General features: G+C 37.6%; 3 protein-coding genes across 3 annotated transcripts; all 3 read right to left on the reverse strand.

Annotated features, from left to right (window-relative positions):
• Positions 1 to 12246: 12246 nt before the first annotated feature.
• On the reverse strand, positions 12247 to 13416 carry LOC141648648 (F-box protein CPR1-like). Its single transcript, XM_074457374.1, has 2 exons — positions 12341 to 13416; positions 12247 to 12250 (listed from the first exon to the last, which is right to left on the reverse strand). Exons 1-2 carry the CDS (start codon positions 13414 to 13416, stop codon positions 12247 to 12249), a joined length of 1080 nt encoding a protein of 359 aa, XP_074313475.1.
• A 3164-nt stretch (positions 13417 to 16580) lies between these two features.
• On the reverse strand, positions 16581 to 17528 carry LOC141648649 (F-box protein At4g22390-like). The gene has a single exon (XM_074457375.1). It carries the CDS (start codon positions 17526 to 17528, stop codon positions 16581 to 16583), a length of 948 nt encoding a protein of 315 aa, XP_074313476.1.
• Positions 17529 to 19697: 2169 nt separating this feature from the next.
• On the reverse strand, positions 19698 to 20987 carry LOC141648650 (F-box protein CPR1-like). The gene has a single exon (XM_074457376.1). The coding sequence runs from the start codon at positions 20985 to 20987 to the stop codon at positions 19698 to 19700; it is 1290 nt and encodes a 429-aa protein (XP_074313477.1).
• Between the last annotated feature and the right edge of the window lie 2940 nt (positions 20988 to 23927).

A 23927-nucleotide genomic window follows, 5' to 3' on the forward strand; every position in this document is an offset into this window, starting at 1 on the left:
GTTATCAAGAATGTCATCATGAAGATCAAAGATAAAGATAGTCATTAGTGCTAATGTCATGTGTTGTAAGGTGATCATTTAACACGAATTTACGTTTAGGTGCATAAACAACAGTTGAGTCAACAGTTAATTAAGGCTCGTCTTTGAAAGAAATATTTCGAAAATATTTGAATCTTTGTTAAAATGCTTTCAATGTTCACAAATGTTTTCTGGAAATATTTTGAAGTCTTTTAAAGAAAATTGAGCTTTCAATGACTTGCTAAGGAGTTTGCTTGCACAATAAGATACTTACTATAAATGGGTTGTTTGCTTTTACATTTATGGAAATGTTTATGGTTCCCATAAACACAACCATTTATGCTTGTTTCTTGTTGAAAAACCCAGTCTATTTTTGTATGTGTGCACAATCTGATTTCTTGCAATCTTAGGCACCGATTTCTTGAGGAAGAATACTCGGTTTCTTGGTGAAGATTTCGGTTGGCCTTGCATGTTGCCCAAGCAAACTACTTACATTATTTTAATCACTTGTGCTTATGAGTGTAAGATATTTTAATGTAAAGTATACTACTTGAACATTATAAATAGCTTGCTTAATTCATTTTTACAAGTGTGCAACAAACGAGTTTTAAACTGAAAAAGACTTAAGCTTTCAATCGAGTAAATTAACTTTGCAAAACCGTTTATCATTTCAAAATCTTTGAATCTTTTGCAAGTTTGTTTATTTATCTTTTGAGTCTTTTACTTGAGTTTGTTGTTGCACCTAGTCGTTTTAGTCGTGTTCAAGGATCCCCTGTTTTGTACTTAAACTTTATCTCCTCCGTTCAATTGAGTGAACAACATTGAGATAAGTGGTCTTGTAACAAATGGGTAGAACCAAAAAGTCTTAGGATAGAGTTATCCTTAAGCACGAAGTCTTCGAAGCGGAGTAGCTTTTGAGCATGAAGTCTTTCGGCGGAGTAGCCCAAAGCAAAAGTCTTATTGCGGAGTAGCTTTAAGCAAGGAGTCTTTCGGCGGAGTAGCCCAAAGCAAAAGTCTTGGAAGCGGAGTAGCTTTTAAGCATTAGCAACCGGAGTAGGTTGGGGAGTTGTTTTATTATTCGGGGTGGTTTTAGTTTGTATGAGTTTACTTCTAATACGTTTAATAAAATAGCGCTGGGACGTAGGTCACGGAGTTGTGACCGAACCAGTTTTTAAAAACATCGTTAGTCATGTCTATTTCGTTCTATTTTCGCTGCACACTCTACTCACGTTTTTATCTACAGAATCAACTGTTGAGTACACTGTAACTTCTGCTTGCTGAATTGTTGTTGAATACTTCTAACTCTCTAGTTCTAAGTATCGACTCCTCCTTTCATCTAAGCATTGTTTAAAGTATTTAAGAGTTTTAAAAGAAGCTTTCATTAAGCTTAAAATTTTAAATAGACACCTAATTTACCCCCTCCCCCTCTTAGGTGCCCTCGTCTGTGACTCTTCAATTGGTATCAGAGCCTTGTGCTCTTGATAACTGGTTAACTACCAGTGAGTTGATCCTATAGTCATGGACGGGAAACATACTAAGTACCCTATCTTCAAAGGGGATAACTACCCCTGGTGGAAGCACCGTATGGAACACTACGTCAAAAGTACGGATTATGAGTGTTGGGTCATTATTCAAAAGGCTCCCCTTGCTATAACGATTCATCGACTCGATGGGAACAAAGTGCGTGAAAAGTGAGGAAAGTTATGTCGAGGCTGACTATCGTAAAGTCGAGAAAAATTCTAAAGCCATGTCCATTTTTCAATATGGCATCGGTGAACAAGATATCAATCGCATCTCCGGATGTACCTCGGCTAAAGAGATTTGGGACACGTTAAATCTTGCTTATGAAGGAACTTCCCAAGTCAAGAAGCATCGTATTGACCTTCTCATGCAACAATATGAGATGTTCAATATGATGAAACATGAGTCAATCAATTGTCTTTCTTCTCGCTTTTCTAGTATTGTTAATGAACTTAAAGGTCTAGGTAGAGAGTTTGAATCCGAGGATATAGTCCGAAAGATCCTTCGTATCCTAAGTGATAAATGGCAACCGAAGGTGACGGCTATTGAGGAGGCTAAAGATCTATCCAAATTGTCCCTCAATGAGCTAATGGGCTCACTCATGGCACACGAGTTAAGTCTCGCAAAGCGCTCGGGTGAAAGTTCCAAAGCTAGAGGTTTCGCTCTCAAATCAACCTCAAGTGATGAGGAAGAAGATGAAGATGACGAGCAAGCTATGTACTCACGTAACATGGCGGATATGATCAATAGTCACAATCCTAAGAAGTTCAACAATGCTAACAAAAAACGTTTTCAAAAGAAAAGATCTTATTCCACGGTGGCTTGTTTCAAATGTGGTGAGAAAGGTCACCTTATCAAAGATTGCCCCAAGTGGAATGAGTTCAAATCTAGAGAAAAACGAGATTTTGCAAAGAAAGATTTTAAGCATAAAGTCATGTCTGCAATATGGGGTGTATCTGATTCCGATGAGGATGAAGTCCTTGAGGAAGAATTAGATGCCAAAGTTTGTATGACAACTCGTCTTGATCTTGACGGACCCAAGTCTTCAAAGAAAGAATTCGCACTCTGTCTTATGGCGCACTCCGACGACTCCAGCGATGACTCCGACACCGAGGTAATGAATCTCAAGAACAAGGTGAGAACTCATTCTAAGGATAAGCTTTGTTTGATGTTTGATGATGTACTTGACAAGAGTCTTGCTAAAAACGATAAACTCTATGACTTGCAAACTCAAATTGAAGAAATTGCTGAAGAAAATGTTGGTCTTAGAGAGTGTCTAGACGAGATAAAATAAAGTAACATCATTCCATCACTCAGAAAAGAAATTAAAAAATTGAGGAAAGAAAACCCTGTTCTCACGAATATTGCTAGCTCGTCAAAATCAACAGTTGCCTGAACTGTTGTTTCTGATGTTGAAAACGAAAACGAGTCTTTAATTATTCAAGTTGATATTTTGATTAAAGAACGAGACTCACTGCTAGCTGACCTTACCTCGTGTCGACATGATAATAAGCAACTTGAAGAAATTGCTATGTTGCTTAGTGATGAATGTAGTCATGCTAAATCCACTTTCGACAAAGTAGGCAAACTAAATCTTGACCATCTTGCTAAAATTGAAACATTGACCAAAGAGTTGCATGATGCTAAAGAGTTTTACAGGAAATGGGAAGGTAGCCAAAATATTTTAGACTCCCTCATAAATCAGTCCCAAAAATCTGAAGAGAAAGCTGGACTTGGTTTCCAAAGTGATTTAGTGAATCAGTAACGAGAAACCGGGGAACCAAGCAAGACTGATTTTCGAAGGAGAAAATATGCAGGCCTTCCTGAGTATATTGTTTGCAACTTTTGTGGTAAGACTGGTCATGACTTTAATGGTTGTCCTAACCGACTAAACGACTTAAATAAGAACATCAAGATTGCTAAAAATGAGTGGGTTCACAAATATTTGATTAACAATGCAACTCACAAAAAGGGATCCAAATTCGTTTGGATTCCTAAACTAACCTCTTGATTTCCTATAGGCATTAGTGAGAGGCAGCAGCAATTGGTACTTGGACAGTGGATGTTCACGTCATATGACGGGAAGTAGAAACCAATTTATCTCACTAGAAGCCTACAATGGTGGCACCGTGACGTTTGGTGACAATAAGAAAGGTGAAATTATTGCAATCGGAAAGGTTGGTAAGTCATCGTCACAATGTGTCGACAAAGTGTTGCTTGTCAAAGGTTTGAAGCATAATCTCCTTAGCATATCTCAATTGTGTGATAATGGTAATATTATTGAATTTTGTGCTAGTGAATGTCGTGTCTTAGATGGTAATACAAGGGAAGTTGTTCTAGAAGGAAAACGTATTAAAGATGTTTACTTGACTAATCTTTTTGCATTGTCTAGTCGTACCATGTCTTGTATGAGTGCTTTGAAAAAGAACGACCCATGGCTTTGGCATAAGAGATTAGGTCACGTAAATGCTAGAACATTAAACACCCTTAAGCGACTTGACTTAGTTGATGGCATTCCTAATGTGAAATTTGACTTTAATAGCTTGTGTGATGATTGTGCTAAGGGGAAGCAAGTAAGAAGCTCCTTTAAATCCAAAAAGTTCGTTAGTACATCTAAACCTCTTGAGTTACTTCATATTGATTTATGTGGTCCAATGCGTGTTAGAAGTAAAGGAGGTAGTCGTTTCTTATGTGTGATTGTTGACGATTTTTCACGATTTATTTGGCTTCTCTACTTGAGTTCTAAAGATGAAGTATTTGATGAATTTTTAATTTGGTTAAAAAAGGTCCAAAACAAGTTTGATAAAAAGCTCATATCTTTGAGATCCGACCATGGAACCGAATTTGAAAATTCCTCATTTATTACTTATTGTGATGAGCACGGTATTAGCCATAACTTTTCCGCGCGTGCTACATCTCAACAAAACGGGGTTGTAGAGCGTATGAACCGTACACTTGAAAACATGGCTAGGACTATGCTCATTAGTAGTAAGTTGCCAAAGAATTTTTGGGCCGAAGCCATCAACACATTATGTCACATTTATAACCGTGTTATGATCCGAAAAATACTTAACAAAACACCCTACGAGTTGCTTAAAGGAAGAAAGCCTAATTTATCCTATTTGAAATGCTTTGGAAGCAAATGTTTTGTTCACAACAATGGAAAGGAGAATTTGGGTAAATTCGATGCTCGTAGTGATGAGGCCGTATTTGTCGGTTATTCGGATCATAGCAAGGCTTATAAAGTGTATAATAAACGAACCATGAAAATGGAAGAAAGTGTGCATGTCATATTTGATGAGTCTAGTCTTTTTCATTCTAACACACAGGAAGAGGATGATGAAGATGATGAGGACTATGAGCTTGGAATGATCCGACATGACATGGATGATGTACACAAGGAGAACGAACAAGAGGAGCCGAATCAACAGTCGGATCAACTCTTGATTGAAGGAACTGGCCAAGAGACAGGGGGAACAGAACCACTTGAACCACAAAATGAGGCTACGACATCTAGGGGGAATGAGGGTACACTTGAACAAAATGAACAAACAGAAACTAACTCTCAAACACAAAATGAACCAGAACCAACAGTTGAGCGAGCTGTTGAGTCAGAACCCCAAGAAGCCTCACCATCCTTAATCGTACCAAAGAAGTGGAAACACCAAAAATATCACCCCCTTTCTAACTTGACCAGTGACTTGAATTCGGGAAGGAAGACAAGATCATCCCTCAATGATTTCTTTGCATCTCATGCGTTCCTCTCACAAATTGAACCAACGAACATCACCATGGCACTTGAAGATCCGAGTTGGGTGATGGAAATGCAGGAGGAACTTAATCAATTCAAAAGAAATGAGGTATGGCATCTTGTCCCTCGACCTACTGGTTGTACCGTGATTGGTACCAAATGGGTCTTTCACAATAAGCTAGATGATTCGGGCAATATCGTAAGGAATAAAGGTAGACTAGTGGTGCAAGGATTTAAGCAACAAGAAGGTATTGATTACAATGAAACTTTCGCACCAGTAGCTAGGCTTGAAGCCATACGTATGCTCATAGCTTTTGCTGCTCACAAAGGCATCAAACTGTTTCAAATGGATGTCAAAACGGCTTTTCTAAATAGTTATTTAGAAGAAGAGGTCTTTGTGGAGCAACCACCGGGTTTTATGAACAATGAATTTCCAAACCATGTTTTTAAATTGGACAAGGCGCTTTATGGTTTAAAACAGGCTCCAAGAGCTTGGTATGATCGCTTGTCAAAATTTCTTTTGGAAAATGGTTTTGTGCGTGGATCGGTTGATAAGACATTGTTCATAAAGTCACAGTGTGGTGAACTGTTGATTGTACAGATTTATGTCGATGACATAATATTTGGTGCAACGAATGAATTCCTTTATTTATACTTTTCGGAACTAATGAAATCTGAGTTTGAGATGAGTATGATGGGAGAACTTGGTTTCTTCCTTGGGCTTCAAATCAAGCAAACTCAAGATAGTGTGATGATTCATCAACAAAAGTACATAAAGGAGATGCCATGTAAGTTCGGTATGACTAATTCTAAACCCTTCTCTACACCTATGGCTTCATCCACAAAGCTTGACAAAGATGAGAATGGTAAGAAAGTTGATGAACCGATGTATCGAGGTATGATCGGTTCACTACTTTAGTTGACCGCTAGTCGACCGGATATTTTATATAGTGTATGTCTATGTGCTCGTTTCCAAGCTAGTCCTAGAGAATCGCATTTCATTGCCGTTAAACGTATTCTTAGTTACTTGGTTGGAACGTCTAATTTGTATCTTTGGTATCCCTCACATTGTCCTTTTGCGCTTTTAGGATACTCGGATGCAGATTATGCCGGAAGCGTTGTTGATCGAAAGAGTACATCCGGGATGATTACTTTCTTAGGTCCGTGTTTGATCTCATGGGCGTCAAAGAAACAAAACACCGTTGCTCTTTCCACCACTGAAAGCGAGTACGTAAGTGCCGCATTGTGTTGCGCGCAAGTTCTTTGGGTTCGACAACAACTAAGGGACTATGGTATTATCTTTGATTCAACTCCAATTTTATGTGATAATACTAGTGCCATTAACATTTCAAAGAACCCAATACAACACTCAAGGACTAAGCATATTGACATAAGACATCATTTTTTACGTGATCATGTGGAAAAAGGTCAAATTCGTCTTAAATTTTGTAGAACGGAAGATCAAATAGCCGACATTTTTACAAAACCGCTTGAAAGAGAACAATTCGTAAAACTTCGGTTGGAAATTGGTTTGTTGGATTCCGCGTAAAATTTTATGACAACTTGCCCTCGATGATTGACTAGAGTAGATATTACATTTGTTTTTATAAGTGATTATGTGTTAATATTACTCAATGAATTAGATGATTAATTTGCATGTAAATCCAATGGGTAAAGATATTGTTCACATGGAGCCACTCAACCATCATCTAACCATCAAATCTCACTTTCCCCATTACCCATGCCTTAGCCGCCTACTACCCATCTAGCCGGCTATCACCCTTCCTCTCAACCAATCAAATAAAAAAGCCTAAAATACTATTCACTCACCTCATTTACTACATGTACAATTTTTCAACTCTTAAATGATGACCTCCTTACCCACTTTCAAAATATTCAAAAAATTACATATTTCCCAAATATTCTCCAAAACCGTCCTACACATCCCTCTACCAACTGTCACTTTTACTTTCACTATAAAAATCATGCCTCCAAAATCAACTAAGCCGAAAACATTGAAGGAAATCCGAGACTCCCACAAGCCGAAAACTGCATCGGTTAAACCATAAATCGAAAGTCTTGGATCAAAAACTGCCCAAAATCAAAAACCACCAAAGAAACCTAGAGTCTTTGTGCCAAATACCCCAATGACAAGAAAGAAATATGTTGCTAATCGTCCTAAAACAGCTGCCGAGGCTAGGAGATTCTCAAGTCGGGTGTTCAATCAAAAATTCGATTTGAATATGCCGCATGCAACCGAAACCGAGGGTGAAGAAGGAAGCTCACGGGTTGTTGGTGATGATGGAAATCCAATCATTCAAGAAGTTGAGGAAGTTGATGTTGGTGTTGGTAAGGAGAGTGAAATTGAAAAGAAGATTGTTGATGAGGATGTCGAGAAGGAACGAGAGAAAAACAGTGAGGAAAAGAAAAATGAAAGTGAAGAGGAGAATGAAGAAAACAATGAGAATGAAAAAGAAAAGAGTGTGGAAAAATCAATTGAAAAAAGTGAGGAAAAAGAAAAGAGTGTTGAGAAAAGTGTGGAGGAATCGGTTGAGAGGAGCAATGGGAAATCGAAATCGAAATCAAAATCAAAATCGAAGGGAAGTGTTGGTAGTGATGAAATGTTGAAAGATATGGTTGGAAATAAAAGGAGAAAAAGGAAAGGCAAAACCGTGAGTGAGGCAACGGTTGTGGAAACGGAAATTGACATGGAGAAATTGAATGCCGTCTTCAATGATGACGAGTTATTCAAGAAGGAAACCGTTCCCAAACCGAAAGGCAAAGCTAAGAGAGTGTCCACTCGGTTGATCTCAAAGAAAAGAAAAGTGGAGGAAATGGCAAAGGAAGTTGATGAATCGAATGTGCTATGATTGCTATTGAGCAACCTCTTGATGAGAACAAGTCCAAGGCACTCGAGATTCTTCATGGGTATCGCTTTCCAAAGGATATATTTGATTGTTGCAAGCATGTCATCCAAGGGAACTTTAAATAGGGCCGTCGCTATGAACTCGAATGGTATGATTCGTCCCCCGTTTTTAAATTCTTTAAAGATGCAATTCATGCACAAAAGTGGGAGAGTCTTCTTAATCTCTATAACCGAGTTTATTTAGCGGAGATTGTTCAATTTTATACTACGGTCAAAGTCGATGTCCAATCGGGTAGTCTTACCGCCGTTATCAATAACAAACCCTTGTGTCTCAATGTTTAAATTGTTGGAAATTTACTCGGTATTCCTACAACCGGGTTGTCCTCATTTCCTAAGGGTGGTTGGCCGACTATTGATGGTATAAGTTCCTTGACCGTCACAAAGTTTCTAAGTCCCAAAGCTATGTCCCCTATCACACTCAAACCGAGAGAAATCAAAATAAACCACCGGTTCTTTTTCAATTTCATTTATCGAACCTTGATTCCATGTAATGAGAGCCGTGGTGTGTGTGGTGTGCTAGACATGTGGTTGATTTATTATCTTGCTAAACACCTTCAAATTAACCTACCCGCTTTGATGTTCTTTCACATTGATCGTCTTGCTAAGATTGTTGAAAAGCGTAAGGTTGATAGTTCCACCGTGTTAGCATATGGGATGTGGTTATCGGTCATTTTCGAGAAAATGGATATTGTGCACTCGACTAGTTTCGGTGTGGATCACATGTGTGACACTATGACCTCGGGAGTTTTATCACAAATGTACTTGAAAATTGATGGTGATAAACTTGCTCGTATTTAGTCGGGTATGAAGGCTACGGATGTCTCCTCCGATCCTCCTCTATGCAATCGTCTTCTATGACACGTCTCACTAAGGATGTTAAAGCCTTGTTGGATCTCCAACATGCTCAATTGAGTGAGATTGCGGGTCTTCGTTTGGAAGTGTCGGGTTTGCGTAAGGAACTCAAGGAGGTTAAGGGTCAAAATGAAGAGCTTATGGAGATGGTTCACGGGTTGGTTGGAGAAGATGAAACCGAAGAAGCCGATGATTGATCTCTTGCTCTATGCCGTACCTAGCCTATGCCTAATGCCGTACCAAGCCTTTTGCCATAACCATGCCTAATGCCTAATCAAAACAAAAGCCTTTCTAATCCCTTTTTACCTTGGCTTTGTGTTTGTGATATATTTTGCTAATATTGGTTATGTTGTTAGTTGTTGAACAATTTGTTTTGTATAACTCTAATCCTTATTTAGATTTGTGTTCTTCCTACTTGATGATGTCAAGAGGGGGAAGTTGTTTAAAATTGCAGGTGGTGATTCAATGACTCTTAGGCTTGCGTACACCGTAACTATGTTTACTTGACGATAATATGTTCTACCTAGGCTAACGAATAATTTGACTAATTTTCAATGACCATGTATTTATGCATCTTATTTTGATCATGTTTTGACTTGTTAACCTTGACCATGGATTAAGGGGGAATTGCACACTGAATTTTATTTGTCTTGCCATCATCAAAGGGGAAATTGAAGAAACCCAATTTGAGTAAGCTAGTGTTGATGATACCTTAAGACAAATTAATCTCATTTGTTATTTAATTGTGTGCCTCTTAAGTTTAACCATGTAGCATGAAGCTCCAATTGTCAATTCAAGGTTATCAAGAATGTCATCATGAAGATCAAAGATGAAGATACTCATTAGTGCTAATGTCATGTGTTGTAAGGTGATGATTTAACACGAATTTACGTTTAGGTGCAAAAACAACAGTTGAGTCAACAGTTAATTAAGGCTCGTCTTTGAAAGAAATATTTCGAAAATATTTGAATCTTTGTTAAAATGCTTTCAATGTTCACAAATGTTTTCTGGAAATATTTTGAAGTCTTTTAAAGAAAATTGAGCTTTCAATGACTTGCTAAGGAGTTTGCTTGCACAATAAGACACTTACTATAAATGGGTTGTTTGCTTTTACATTTATGGAAATGTTTATGGTTCCCATAAACACAACCATTTATGCTTGTTTCTTGTTGAAAAACCCAGCCTATTTTTGTATGTGTGCACAATCTGATTTCTTGCAATCTTAGGCACCGATTTCTTGAGGAAGAATACTCTGTTTCTTGGTGAAGATTTCGGTTGGCCTTGCATGTTGCCCAAGCAAACTATTTACATTATTTTAATCATTTGTGCTTATGAGTGTAAGATATTTTAATGTAAAGTATACTACTTGAACATTATAAATAGCTTGCTTAATTCATTTTTACAAGTGTGCAACAAACGAGTTTTAAACTGAAAAAGACTTAAGCTTTCAATCGAGTAAATTAACTTTGCAAAACCGTTTATCATTTCAAAATCTTTGAATCTTTTGCAAGTTTGTTTATTTATCTTTTGAGTCTTTTACTTGAGTTTGTTATTGCACCTAGTCGTTTTAGTCGTGTTCAAGGATCCCGTGTTTTGTACTTAAACTTTATCTCCTCCGTTCAATTGAGTGAACAACATTGAGATAAGTGGTCTTGTAACAAACGGGTAGAACCAAAAAGTCTTAGGATAGAGTTATCCTTAAGCACGAAGTCTTCGAAGCGGAGTAGCTTTTGAGCATGAAGTCTTTCGGCAGAGTAGCCCAAAGCAAAAGTCTTATTGCGGAGTAGCTTTAAGCAAGGAGTCTTTCGGCGGAGTAGCCCAAAGCAAAAGTCTTGGAAGCGGAGTAGCTTTTAAGCATTAGCAACCGGAGTAGGTTGGGGAGTTGTTTTATTATTCGGGGTGGTCTTAGTTTGTATGAGTTTACTTCTGAGACGTTTAATAAAATAGCGCTGGACGTAGGTCGCGGAGTAGTGACCGAACCAGTTTTTAAAAAGATCGTTAGTCGTGTCTATTTCGTTCTATTTCCGCTGCACACTCTACTCACGTTTTTATCTACAGAATCAACTGTTGAGTACACTGTAACTTCTGCTTGCTGAATTGTTGTTGAATACTGCTAACTCTCTAGTTCTAAGTATCGACTCCTCCTTTCATCTAAGCATTGTTTAAATTGTTTAAGAGTTTTAAAAGAAGCTTTCATTAAGCTTAAAATTGTAAATAGACACCTAATTCACCCCCCCTCTCTTAGGTGCCCTCGTCCGTGACTGTTCAAGTATATATTTGAATGTGTGTGGGTGAAATTAGAGGAGAATGAGTGCAAAATTAGAGAGAATAATTTCGAGAAAAGTTAGAGAGGGAAAATGAGGTAGAAAATGAGAGGGGTATAACTGTCAACAGTGTACTGTAATGAGTAAAATGTATACTGCGAAAATCAGCACCCTAAACAAAAATGCTCCGTGGAATTAGTATAAAAAAACGGTTGGTTATATATTAGAAATCTACTGTATTATTTTTGAGGTAATTTATTTGCAATGTAATTAAAATTAAATCAAGAATGATTAAATTAATTACAACCTTTTCATTGACAAACGTCATCAACAATACAAAAATACAATGGAAAACTTAGTCATGAGTTTCTAGTTTTAGTAAAATAAAACGAGTAGCTTAAATAATCAGGGAAAATATAATTTATAAAAATGACCCAATCTAGGTGGATTGCGGGTCGATACTCGTTTTGAGTCAACTCATGTTTATGCCGGGTGGTGTCGGATACTCGGATAGGATCAACTCTTGGATTCGACCAATTTTCGTGATATTTTTTGTGGGATCGGTTCAATATTATCAGGTGAAGATGTAAACACTTAACCCTGTGTTGAATCGGTTGAGGAAAAACTACAATTCAACAGGACATTTCTATCTTCCCAAAACACCATTGTGAATACAAATTTTTACATATAGTGTTGTTTAAGAGGAGCGACTCGAATACTCCAATCATGTGCTCTTGTGGCAATGACACTGCCTCTACTACGGAAAAGCTATGGAAATCAATGAGATTTAGATAGAATAATAAAATTTTCAACATTTTTTATTTAAGTTTTTTAAAATCTGTCTCAGATATTTTTAAAAACGAATCCAATCTAATGTAACCGAGGAGATATAACAAAAGTTTTGTTCACAAAATTCATCTTTACAAATAAAGAAAATCGTCATCATCATCATAACTATCATCATCATCATCATAATAATAATAATCATCATCATTATCATAATCATACATAGAATTTTGACTCAAGCGTAAGAATATATTAGCTTCCTCCTCATCCTCATTATCATCATCATCTGGTTTCTTGGATGATGAATGAATCGGTTTACCTCCGGGAAAGTTTAAGAGGCTTGCCTTGCATACATAAGCAAAAGAGTATCGGTAACTATTAAGGCCTTCACCGTCAAATCCCATCTCAATGAATTGTTTATCTCTAAGGTTGAACCATGAATATTTTGGTATACACAATAGTTGATTTGATGATCCTTGGCGGTATGCAATAGGGTGGCGAACATCTACGAGGCTTTTCCCAGAAACGCTCATCAATTTAACCCAAGACTCTTTAACACCGTATTCCTTCATAACCCATATACTATAACTCAACTTGTTCATATCGTAACATGAAAAACGTAGTTGCCTTTCAAGCACACCTAGGTGATAGAGAACACCTTGATATGGTTGAGTGAAGTTGAAATCGATTTCACCCAAAAGAATATCAGACAAGAGAACATCATTAGACCATCGTTCAGCCTTGATATCAAAACAACCAATTCTCGTGAAGCGACCATAAAGATAACCATCATAAAAAATCATCACAAGTAAATGGTTTTGTATAAGGACGGGATAACCAATCCATTGAGACCTGGTCTGTTTAAGCTCGATAGATTTCCATGAATTAGTACTTAAGCTGTAGACCATGACTTCTCTTACCTTATGTTCTCTATCGTATTGAACCAACCTGACAATTTTGAAGTCGTCATTGAATTCATCATCTAAACAATGACACATGCCATAATGTACATAGTCAGCGTCAATGGCAACGTAAACTTTAGGGAGTGCACGGTAAATACGTGTAGTTGGGTTGAACAAGATGAGCCCTTCAAGCTCGGTAAATCCGTATCCAATCAAGAGGTACGATTCACAACATGCCACCACCGATATGGACGAAGTTTCAAACTGTTTTGACGGTATAGGGTAAGGGCAAAGCGTAGGAGATGAGTGTGGGGAATCCAGTTCGTATATACGGAACGAGTCCTCCTTACTAGGGAGGATTAAGAGGCGATGATTGGCCTCGGAAAATGAAGCCATGAATTTGGGGGACAAAATCTCGGTTAGAAACGATTTTGAAACGCATTTAAAGCGAAAGAGAGATTTAGCAGGTAATTTGGGGAGTATACATGATAATATTAATTCCATGGGAAGGGTAATTCTTGAACATGGTTTTAGGGTTTTGAAACTTACCTCCATTGGAAAGGGTTAGATTTGATTGTAAATTACACAACAATAACGATGATAGTTGGTTTTAGGGTTTCCAATTGATTGAAGTCAAGGTGTTATATATGGAATTTGCAAAACTCCTGCCAATAAAGAAAAATATGAAATTAAGAAGCCGACTCGGATTAGGAAATAAGTCACGGTATTAGGAAATACGGAGTATATGGAATTTGTAAACTGTAATCCCTTTACTCGGATTTTGAAAGTATGTCGTCGGAAAAATAACTTGGCTCCGTCAACTTCAATTAGTAGACTCAACCAGTTGTATACATCTGGTTGTATAAATTTCGAGCTTTATAATAAAGGATTTAAACTCAATTACATTTGTATTGGATGTACCATGCTTATAAACATTTGGGTGTAAAGTCTTATTTGTGTGTCAGCTTTTACCCTTTATTTTCCCACGGCGTCTCTTTTATATTTTCTCTCTTTCGTTCCCTAAAAACAATTGAGTCAAAAGTAAATCAAGAAGGATTTGAACTAATTACAGTGCCTGAATAATATTTCTCTGTTTATCATTGACAAACGTCATTCCTGCTGCAGTGTAGTAGTACTGGCGGTCGACGCTTGTATGTAGAAAGCATGGTTTGAAGCGTCACAATGACGGAGCTTGCATCTTCAATGCTGCAACTTTGGGAATTTGTTGGCTATTCATGCTTTTACAGATTATACTTTGCCTGGGACAGCGATAAGTACTGCGTATTTTGGATTTTGTTGGCAAGTCGCTGTCCCAGACAGCAGCGAGAAGTTATATTTTAAATAAAAAATTGATGATGTGGACCCAATTTTGGTAATTAGTTTGAAACAAGCTCCATTTTGTTAAATAGTTTGGTTTTTGACTCTATTTAAGCAAAAAGTTCGCTTATAATCAAGAACGTGTTTTGTACCTATGAATGCCTCCTTTTCTGGTGTCCGTGAGACCATGATCCCTTGTATGCATTTACTGGAGTTGATCAAGTGCGGGTCGGCTCGTTCGGCCCGTTAAAATAGCGGGTTTGGACAAGAAAAATAAAAAAATAAACGGGTAACGGACAAGAAAACTAGGCCCACTAGAATAAATGGACGGGCTTGAACTAAACAAAATTGCCCATGGACAGCCCGGTAGGCCCGCTATTAAAAGTAACCTCACAAAAATCCTCAAACTCTCAGTCCTCCGCCCTCCGCCGTTCTCTGCTCATTTCATTAATAATTTGTACATTCTAAACCAATTAGGTAGCGCAAATGAATACTAATGTCTTACGTATAAGTGGGAGATTGTCGGTATTTACCCTTGTCGTATAAAGATTCGCCGAGAATAATGGACATGCTATAAAGATAGTACCTTTTAAGTATTTACACGGGAGTGTATGTAACCGCCCAACAATACCACATAAAGACCAAGGCAAAAATGAATTTTTGATGTTTGTAGGAGAACATTGTCAAACTCGTGTTTTTCCAAAATCTAATAAACGTATCTTTTGAAGATTAGTACTCCCTCCGTCCCGGTCAATTGTTGTTCTTTCGTTTTGGCACAAAGACCCAGGGATGAGGAAAAGACCAATAACTAAATGACAAGTGGAACAAATTGAATGAGAATGATCAAATTACTCATCAAGTTCATTCTTAAAATAGAAAGGATAACAAATGACTGAGAACCCCAAAATGGAAAAGGACAACAAATGACCGGGACAGAGGGAGTATATTTTATTAAGGACAAATATTTTTAGACAATTGTTATATTTTAGTGGGTTTTAGCAATAACAAACTCGTGTTTTAATAGAAACATTTTTTTTATATTTAATTTTAGTCAGGCCCGCGGGCCGGCCCGCTTTCTTGAAGTGGGCGGGTATGGAAATTGACCCGCTTAGCAGGCTCGGGCTATGAAATAAGGTTTGTCGGACACTTTTTTATCAGTTGGGCCCGACCCGTATTCGGCCCAAGTCCACTTTTGATCACCTCTAGCATTTACGATGAGGATGAACCAGAATATAAGTTCTTTGATGTCCATGACTTTTGTGCAATTTTAGTTTGTCGTTTTATCATAACCAACGACACTTTTTTTAATCTTCATTTAAAAGAGGTTATGTTAGGTATTTGAGATATCATTTTATTTAACTAACTTAAATCAATTAAGCTAAGTTAAATTTTTTAAAAGGTACCTAATTCACGAGAAAAAAGATTACGCATCGGATGTATTACCTCATATCCTTCTAATTTTTGAGTTTATATGTATTTTTTTTAGCATTAAAAATTTATAAGGTCTATAATCATTTTTTGATGGCAAAACTCACAATTAATTGAATTTATAAGTATAGTTTTTGAGCAATGCTGTATTTTTTTCGCTTAATGTTTAAATGAATTAGCTCAAAAACTTTATACTAAAAACTCATATTTTTTTTTTAAATAAAACTCAAAAAATTTATCATAAAACTCAGAAACTACAAAATCTAGATGTACTACCTCTGATGTACAATCTATGTACTGTTCACCACCCCCCCCCCCCCACCTTTTAGGTACTTTGGAATCCTGAACCCTTCAATGTCTTTCATCCTCTAAAAGCAATTGAATCAAAGAATTAATAATTAAAAAAAATTACTCATGAATAATGTAACATAAAATTTGTTGGAATTGATTACTTAGCAAAGTAACCACAGCTGCTTATCTTGGTTCTTCGACCAACTTATGGGCTTATTACTAATTAGTCATGAACTAACCTCTGATCTGACTCGTATTGATCATTTCAGAAAGCACCGATCATGTTGCCTAAGCAATGAAGAGTTGAAGAACTTCATTTGCTTCATCCTTCCGCCTGTAAATTATATGAACAATAAAATCAATGTTTGGGAATTCCATGTTTACTACATTCCGCTGCAAAAATTCCAACAAACTACAGTATATAAGTACCAAAACTCTGCCTATGGTGGGCAGAAGGCCGTGACTTAGCCGCATTTTAACCTCATGTTCAATGAATCGCGCAAACAGATTGCCTATAACAATCATTAGAATTTACAACTCGATAACAAGTATTCATCGTTCTCCTCCTCATCCTCCTCATAATCATCGTCGTGGTCCACCTCTTGTTCTTTGGATAATGAAGGAATCGGTAGACCTCCAGGAAAGTTTAACAGGCTTTGCTTGCATATATATGCGAAAGAGAAATCACTAGTATCAAAGCCATCTCCATCGATTACCGTCTCAATGAATTGTTTCTCTCTAATGTTGTACCATAAGTATTTGCCACTATATTTTGGTATACACAATAGTTCATGAGATGATCCTTTGCGGTAAGCAATAGGGTGGGAAACATCTTGTCTAGGAATGGTCATCAATTCAACCCAAGACTCTTTAACACCGTAATCCTTCATAACCCATATATTATAAGTCGACTTGTTCATGTCGTAACATGAAAAACGCAACCGCCCATCCAGCACACCTAAGTGATAGTAATCATCTAGAAATTTTTGAGTTGGGTTGGTCTCGATTTCACACAAAAGAATATCAGGCAAGAGCACATCATTAGACCATCGTTCAGCCTTGATATCAAAACAACCAATTCTCATCTTGCGACCATAATGAGAACCATCATACAAAATCATCACTAGTAAATGGTTTTGTACGAGGACGGGATCATCAATCCATGTACGCCCGTTCCGTTTACACTCGACAGTTTTCCATGAATTAGTACTTAAACTAAACACGACGACTTCCCTTACAATGTCAACATTGTCATAATGACCTTTATCGTATCGAAAAATCGTGACAATTTTGAAATCGTTGTTGAATTCATCGTCTAAACAATGACACATCCCATATCGTACATAATCAGAGTAACTGGGAACGTAAACTAAAGGGAGTACGCGGTAAATACGTGTACTTGGGTTGACCAAGATAAGACCTTCATGGCACCCAATCAAAAGATAAGATTCGCAACAAGCCACCACCGACATGGCGGGTGCAAACCATTCTGACGGTATAGGGTATGGGCAAAACGTAGGAGGAGAGTGTAGGGAGTCCGGTTCATAAATACTGAAGGTGTCGTCGTCGTTCTGGCCTGGGAGGATTAAGAGGCGATGATTGGCTTCGGAAAATAATTCGTTGAATTTGGGGGACGAAATCTCGGTTAAAAAGGACATGGAAACGCATTTGAAGCGAAAGAGGGATTGAGCGGGTAATTTAGGGAGTATACATGATAATATTAAATCCATGGGAAGGGTAATTCTTGAACATGGGTTTAGGGTTTTGAAACTTACCTCCATTGAAATTTGAAAAGGGTAGATTTGCTTGTGGAGATACACAAGGATGATAGTTTGGATTTAGAAGAAATTAAGCTTAAATTTCCTATATTTAACGAAAAACAAGTCAATGGTGTTATATATAGAATTTATAAAATCTTAGCAATAACGAAAAATATGGAATTACTCCTAGTATATAAAAACGTAGTTGCTCATTCATGTACAACTTTTACTCATTCATGGGCATTTTTTCATTAGTTTTCCATTCCATACCCTTTTAGAAAACAAGTCTCTCTTCTCTTTTATTTTTCTCTTCCTCCCATAAATTAATCAAAATCCTATCAAATTCATCAATTATTCACCTAATTTATACGTTAAATAAGTAACTATTGTAATTTTGTTTACAATATATCAAATTTTTGTACCAAAATGAACTAATTACAAATCCAATTAGGCTAAATTTTAAAATTAGGGTTTCATCAAGAATTGATGGATTGATGGTTGGGATGGCTGGGGTGGGCGCGGCAGGTGGTGGACGATGGTGTCGTGGGGTGGGGCGTCAAGGAATAGGCGTCGGAGAGGCAGAGGTGGTGGCGGTAGTAGGGGAGGGGGCGACATGGTGGTAGGGGCAGGTCTAGAAGAGGGCATAGGCGGGTATGGGTGGGCGTTTGAGGCAGGTCGACGGCGACGCCTGAGTGGGTCCGGTGGATCTGACAGTTGCCGGGAAGAACAGTGGTAAGGCGTTGGCCGGAGTGGGGGAGGGAGGTGGTAAAGTAGCTTATTTAACCAAAGTAGCTTATTTGACTATATGTCGTCCTTCAAAAATTGATATTTAGGACTATATGTCGTGAAAGGTAACAAACTGCCCAGGCCTTGGAACAAGATGTAAGATGCAAGATTTCGCATGGCTTGTTTTGTAGTACTCCGTAATAGTTAGTTAGTTACTACTAAAATTAAATAGGCTTACCTGACAAAAAATCCAAAATCTGAAATCTCCACTTCACCATCCCTAATCTTGCAATACAAGGATGTCAGGACCAAAATTAGTGCAAATATGACTCGAAATATAATGCACGAAATAGCCATATATCTTAAGTGTTTATCACAGCATGAAGGAAAGATAAATTAAAGAACACAAATTCTAACCAATAAATTAAACATAAAGTTTGTTATTAATAATTCTAAGTTTCCTTACTAAAAGAACACAAAGATAGCTTGGACAGTTCAAATTTAATGGGATAATACTAGTAGTGACAATTAACCTGAGTAACCTATGAAAATTAAGATGAACGTAAATTATTGACTAGAACGTAATCACCTAAAGAACCAAAGCAAGCCTTATTGATTCAAATTTGGAGACAATAATGGAAGACGTCAAGCATCTTCAAATTTGCAGCATTACTGAGCACAAGGAGTGAACAATTAAACACTCAATTGTACAATCTAATACCGGTAAATGTCGCGTGGTGGATCGAAGAGAAGTAGTGTACAGGGCGAGAGGAAAGAGAGGAGATGGGAGATTGTGCTTAAGAAGTTATAGTGAGTATTTAATATAGGAACCATTTTCAAGTCGAATGGTTTCAATCTAATACCGGTAAATGTTGCTATCACTCGGAAATTGGAATGCTACTAGCGACAAGACGACGACTCGAGGAGCGACTCAGTATTTGTCGCTACTACTCGGAATGCTACTACAGTCTAATACCAATAATGACAAAATAAATTTATACGTTTTTTAAAATCCGTCTTAGATATTTTTATAAAAACGTATCCAATAGAATGTAAAATAACAAAACTTTTGTTCGCAACATTCATCTTTATAAAATAATCGCGCAAACAGATTACTCCTAAAAATGGAATAGAATTTTGACTCAAACGTAAGAATCAATAATATTCCTTTTCCTCTCCCGCATCATAATAATTATTATCGTCACTATCATCAGAATCATCATCGTCACTATCATCAGAATCATCATCGTCATAAACATCAACTTGCTTTTTGGATGATGAACGAATCGGTTGACCTCCGGGAAAGTTTAAGAGGCTTCCCTTGCATATCCAAGCATAAGAGTGTTGAGCATATATATCATACACCATCTCGGTGAATCGTTTATCTCTAAGGTTGTACCATTTATATTGGCCACTATAATTTGGTATACACAACAGCTCATCAGATGATCCTTGGCGGTATGCAATAGGGCGACGAACATCTTCGAGATCTTTCCCAGGAGCGCTCATCAATTTAACCCAAGACTCTTTAACACCGTATTCTTTCATAACCCATATACTATAACTCGATTTATTCACATTGTAACATGAAAAACGTAGTTGCCCTTCAAGCACACCTAGCTGATAAACATCGCGATGATATTGTTGAGTCGAGTTGGATTCGATTTCACTCAAAAGAATATCAGGCAAGAGCACATCATTAGACCATCGTTCAGCCTTCATATCAAAACAACCAATTCTAGTCAAGTGGCTGTCACGAGAAGCATCATAAAAAGTCATCACAAGTAAATGGTTTTGTACAAGGACGGGATAACCCCTCAGTTGCTCCATGGTCTTTGTAAGCTCGATAGATTTCCACAAATTAGTACTTAAGCTACAGACAAAGACTTCCCTTTTAATAATTGGTTTTGAACGTCTATAGGTTTGAATCAACCTTACAATTTTGAAGTCGTCATTAAAATCATCATCTAAACAATGACACATGCCATAATGTCGATAGTCAGCGTAAATGTCACCGTAAACTTTAGGGAGTACACGGTAAATACGTGTAGTTGGGTTGAACAAGATGAGAACGTCAACATCGGTAAATCTGCGCCCAATCAAGAGATAAGATTCACAACATGCCTCCACCTTCATGGGGCGAGATTCAAACTGTTTTGACGGTACAGGGTAAGGGCAAAGCATAGGAGGAGAGTGCAGGGAATCCAGTTCGTATATATCTAAGGTTTCGTCATCGCCTGGGATGATTAAGAGTCGATGATTGGCCTCGGTAAATAATGCATTGAATTCAGGAGACGTAATCTCGGCTAGAAAAGACTTGGAAACGCATTTGAAGCGTTGGACGGATTTCACGGGTAATTTGGGGAGTATAGATGATAATATTAATTCCATAGGAAGGGTAACTCTTGACGAACATGATTTTAGGGTTTTGAAACTTACCTCCATTGGAATTAGGGTTAGTATTGCTTGTAAATTACACAACAGCGATGATAGTTGGGATTAAGAAGAGATTAAGAAGCCGACATGGTTTTAGGGTTATATATATGGAATTTGCAAAACTCCTACTAATAAAGAAAAATAAGAAATTAAGAAGCCCACTCGGATTAGGAAATAAGACTTGGATTTTGAAAGCATGTCGTCGGACAAATTACTTCGGTCCATCGACTTTTACTCTTTATTTTCCAACGGGCGTCACTTTTATATTTTCTCTCTTTCTTCCCTAAAAACAATTGAGTCAAAAGTTTATACTTTGTCTCGGACAGCGACAAGTACTACGTATTTTGGAATTTGTTGGCACGTCGCTGTCTAGGACAACGAAAAGTTATATGTAAAAAATAAAATTGATGACATAGTTGGCAATTAATTTGAAATCAGCTCCATTTTGTTAAATAGTTTGGTTTTCGAATCCATTTAAGCACAAAGTTCGCTTATAATCAAGAACGTGTTTTGTACCTATGAATGCGTCTTTTTTCTGTTGTCAAGTACTTGATGTTTCTATTGACAGATTGTCGCAGGCGGCAGATTCAACATCAGTAATTACGGATGCGGATGATTCATTCTTACTCCTGTCAGAACTGTCTAATATTGCTTTAAAGATTCATTCTGGCTCCGTATTGCAAGTTGACACGAAATTGACACTTCATTTTAGGCCAATAAACAGAATTAAAACCAAATTATCATACGATGAGACCCGTGATAAGACTATCATGATTCTTGAGACTCCCTCATCTTAACTAATAAATGGTTTAATGAGTGTATTTAGACTTATGCGGTAAATGCTTTGTTACACGTTCTATTAACATGAAACGGTCTTAAAAGAAATTAATTCGTGGAATTAATCACAATGGCCCTATGGGTGTAATGTCGTCTTTGTAGATGGGATTGAGCATCATCACTAGGTCTATGGTAGTAAATCATATAGTTATATAAACGGGCCTGGACCACACCCAATTGGAGGAAAGAGAGTTGTTGAGATTCCAGTCTAAAACCAATTATCATCCTCCTCCTCCTCCTCCTCCTCCTCCTCCTCCTCCTCTTCTTGTTCTTTGGATGATTAAAAAATTGATTCACCGTGCGGGAAGTTCAAGAGGCTTCTCTTGCATATATTTGCAAATGATGAGAAATTTGATGAAAAATAAGGCCATCGTCACCGTCTAATCCCAGCTCAGTAAATTGTTTATCTATAATGTTGAATTAAGCGGAATAGTAATCATACCTGGATCAGAGGTGAGATGTGACGACGGGCCTGTATCCATGTACCAAGGATCAACGTGATTCTGAACCGAGAGAGCCTGGAATGATTGAAAACGGTAAATACGGGATGCAAGCCGGATTTAGACGAAGATGAGGAATCTTTGTTATGGTGATGGTGCGTGAGGCTTTGGAACCGTGAGGCAGGGGCTATTTCGAAAAATAGCAAAGCAAAGACAGCACATGACCGTGGAGAAATCGAGAAAAATCTCCTTAAGCTAATGATACCATGCTAATGATTATAATCCCTCACTTGGGATGTGTGATTTTGATCCAATTAGAGCTGGCCATCAGCATGGGCTGACCCGACTTGTCTTGGCCCGACCCGCCATTTTAGCAAAAATAAAAAAATTTGGTAAGGCCTGCCTTGGGCCCTGGTCCGGGTCAAGCATATCCCTGCCCGGCCAAGCCCGCTCCCCCCCTGGCCTGGCATGGGTATGATCAGGAGAGCCCGGCCCGAGTACAACCTAACTAGTCAGTATAAAAGCTAAGAATTAGGGCTCGCTTGGAATGAAGGAAATAATTAGTGGGGTAATGTTTTAAGGGAAATAATTATCGGGGAATTTAATCCAGGAAGTAATATGTTCCTTATTTTCAAGTTTGGAATACTAAGAATACTAAGGGGTTGTTTGGTTACCCACTAAATAATGTAGGAATTTAAATTCATGTGAATTGCAAAATGGGTATGTTGTTTGGTTACCCCAATTCACATGAATTGGAAGTTCCCATGAATTCCAATTCCTCCACAATGGAGGAAGTTGCTTACCTAGGCCCCCCTAGGTAAGTTAGAATGCCTACATGAATTGCACTTCTTTCATGGCAACCAAACAATTTTTTGCAATTCACATGAATTCCAAATTCACGTGTTTTATGACTTCCTAGGCAATATAAATTCCTATATGCAACCAAACGACCCCTAAGAGAATTATTACAGGGGTAATCTCTTTTCGAGTTTGGTAAAAGTGTAATTAGTGCATTATGTATAAAATGCTTTTATATTTGTTCAATATAGGGAGTAATGCATTACCCCAGTAATTGAGGGTGGGTAATAACATTACCACTACATGAGAGTAATAAAGTTGCCTAGATGAATAATCACCCTCGGACCAAACTCACTAAAATAACCCCAAATCATTACTCCTTTTTTTTTTCCACCCTTTTCCCCTCAATCCAAGCAAGACCTTAGGAGTAAGTTATGCCAACAACTAAACTAACTAGGAGAAAATCAAGGGCTATATTTACATAAAATATGACTAACCAATATCTAGTACATAATATTTGTCTAACACAAATTTTTATGGGTTATTGCATAGTTTTGATATATTATGGATTAATGCATGAACTAATATATGTTAACCAAATATACATTCACAACGACGGTTTAGTCTAGACCCCTGTCTAGGAGCCAGGCCCCAATAGACAGGGGAGGCTAGGGCTATGTTACATAGTCAGTTCAGTTTAATTAGGTGTAGATGTAAACGCCTTACCACGTTACCAGGCCAGTACAATATATGAAGGACCGTGTTAGTTAATGGATCGTCAAACCGTCTTGATAGAGCTAAACTTGAATATTACTTCGTATTTATACAATTACGACCTCGATGGTTATTGTTGGTTGAATTGGTTATTGTACAT

This window comes from Silene latifolia, chromosome 3 (assembly GCF_048544455.1).
Source record: "Silene latifolia isolate original U9 population chromosome 3, ASM4854445v1, whole genome shotgun sequence".
NCBI classification, from domain to species: domain Eukaryota; kingdom Viridiplantae; phylum Streptophyta; class Magnoliopsida; order Caryophyllales; family Caryophyllaceae; genus Silene; species Silene latifolia.

What these genes read in the sequence shown, in the direction of transcription:
- LOC141648649 (XM_074457375.1), bottom strand. Translation starts at nt 17,528, where the DNA reads ATGTCGGTGGTGGCTTGTTGCGAATCTTATCTTTTGATTGGGTGCCAT.
- LOC141648648 (XM_074457374.1), bottom strand. Translation starts at nt 13,416, where the DNA reads ATGGCTTCATTTTCCGAGGCCAATCATCGCCTCTTAATCCTCCCTAGT.
- LOC141648650 (XM_074457376.1), bottom strand. Translation starts at nt 20,987, where the DNA reads ATGGAGGTAAGTTTCAAAACCCTAAAATCATGTTCGTCAAGAGTTACC.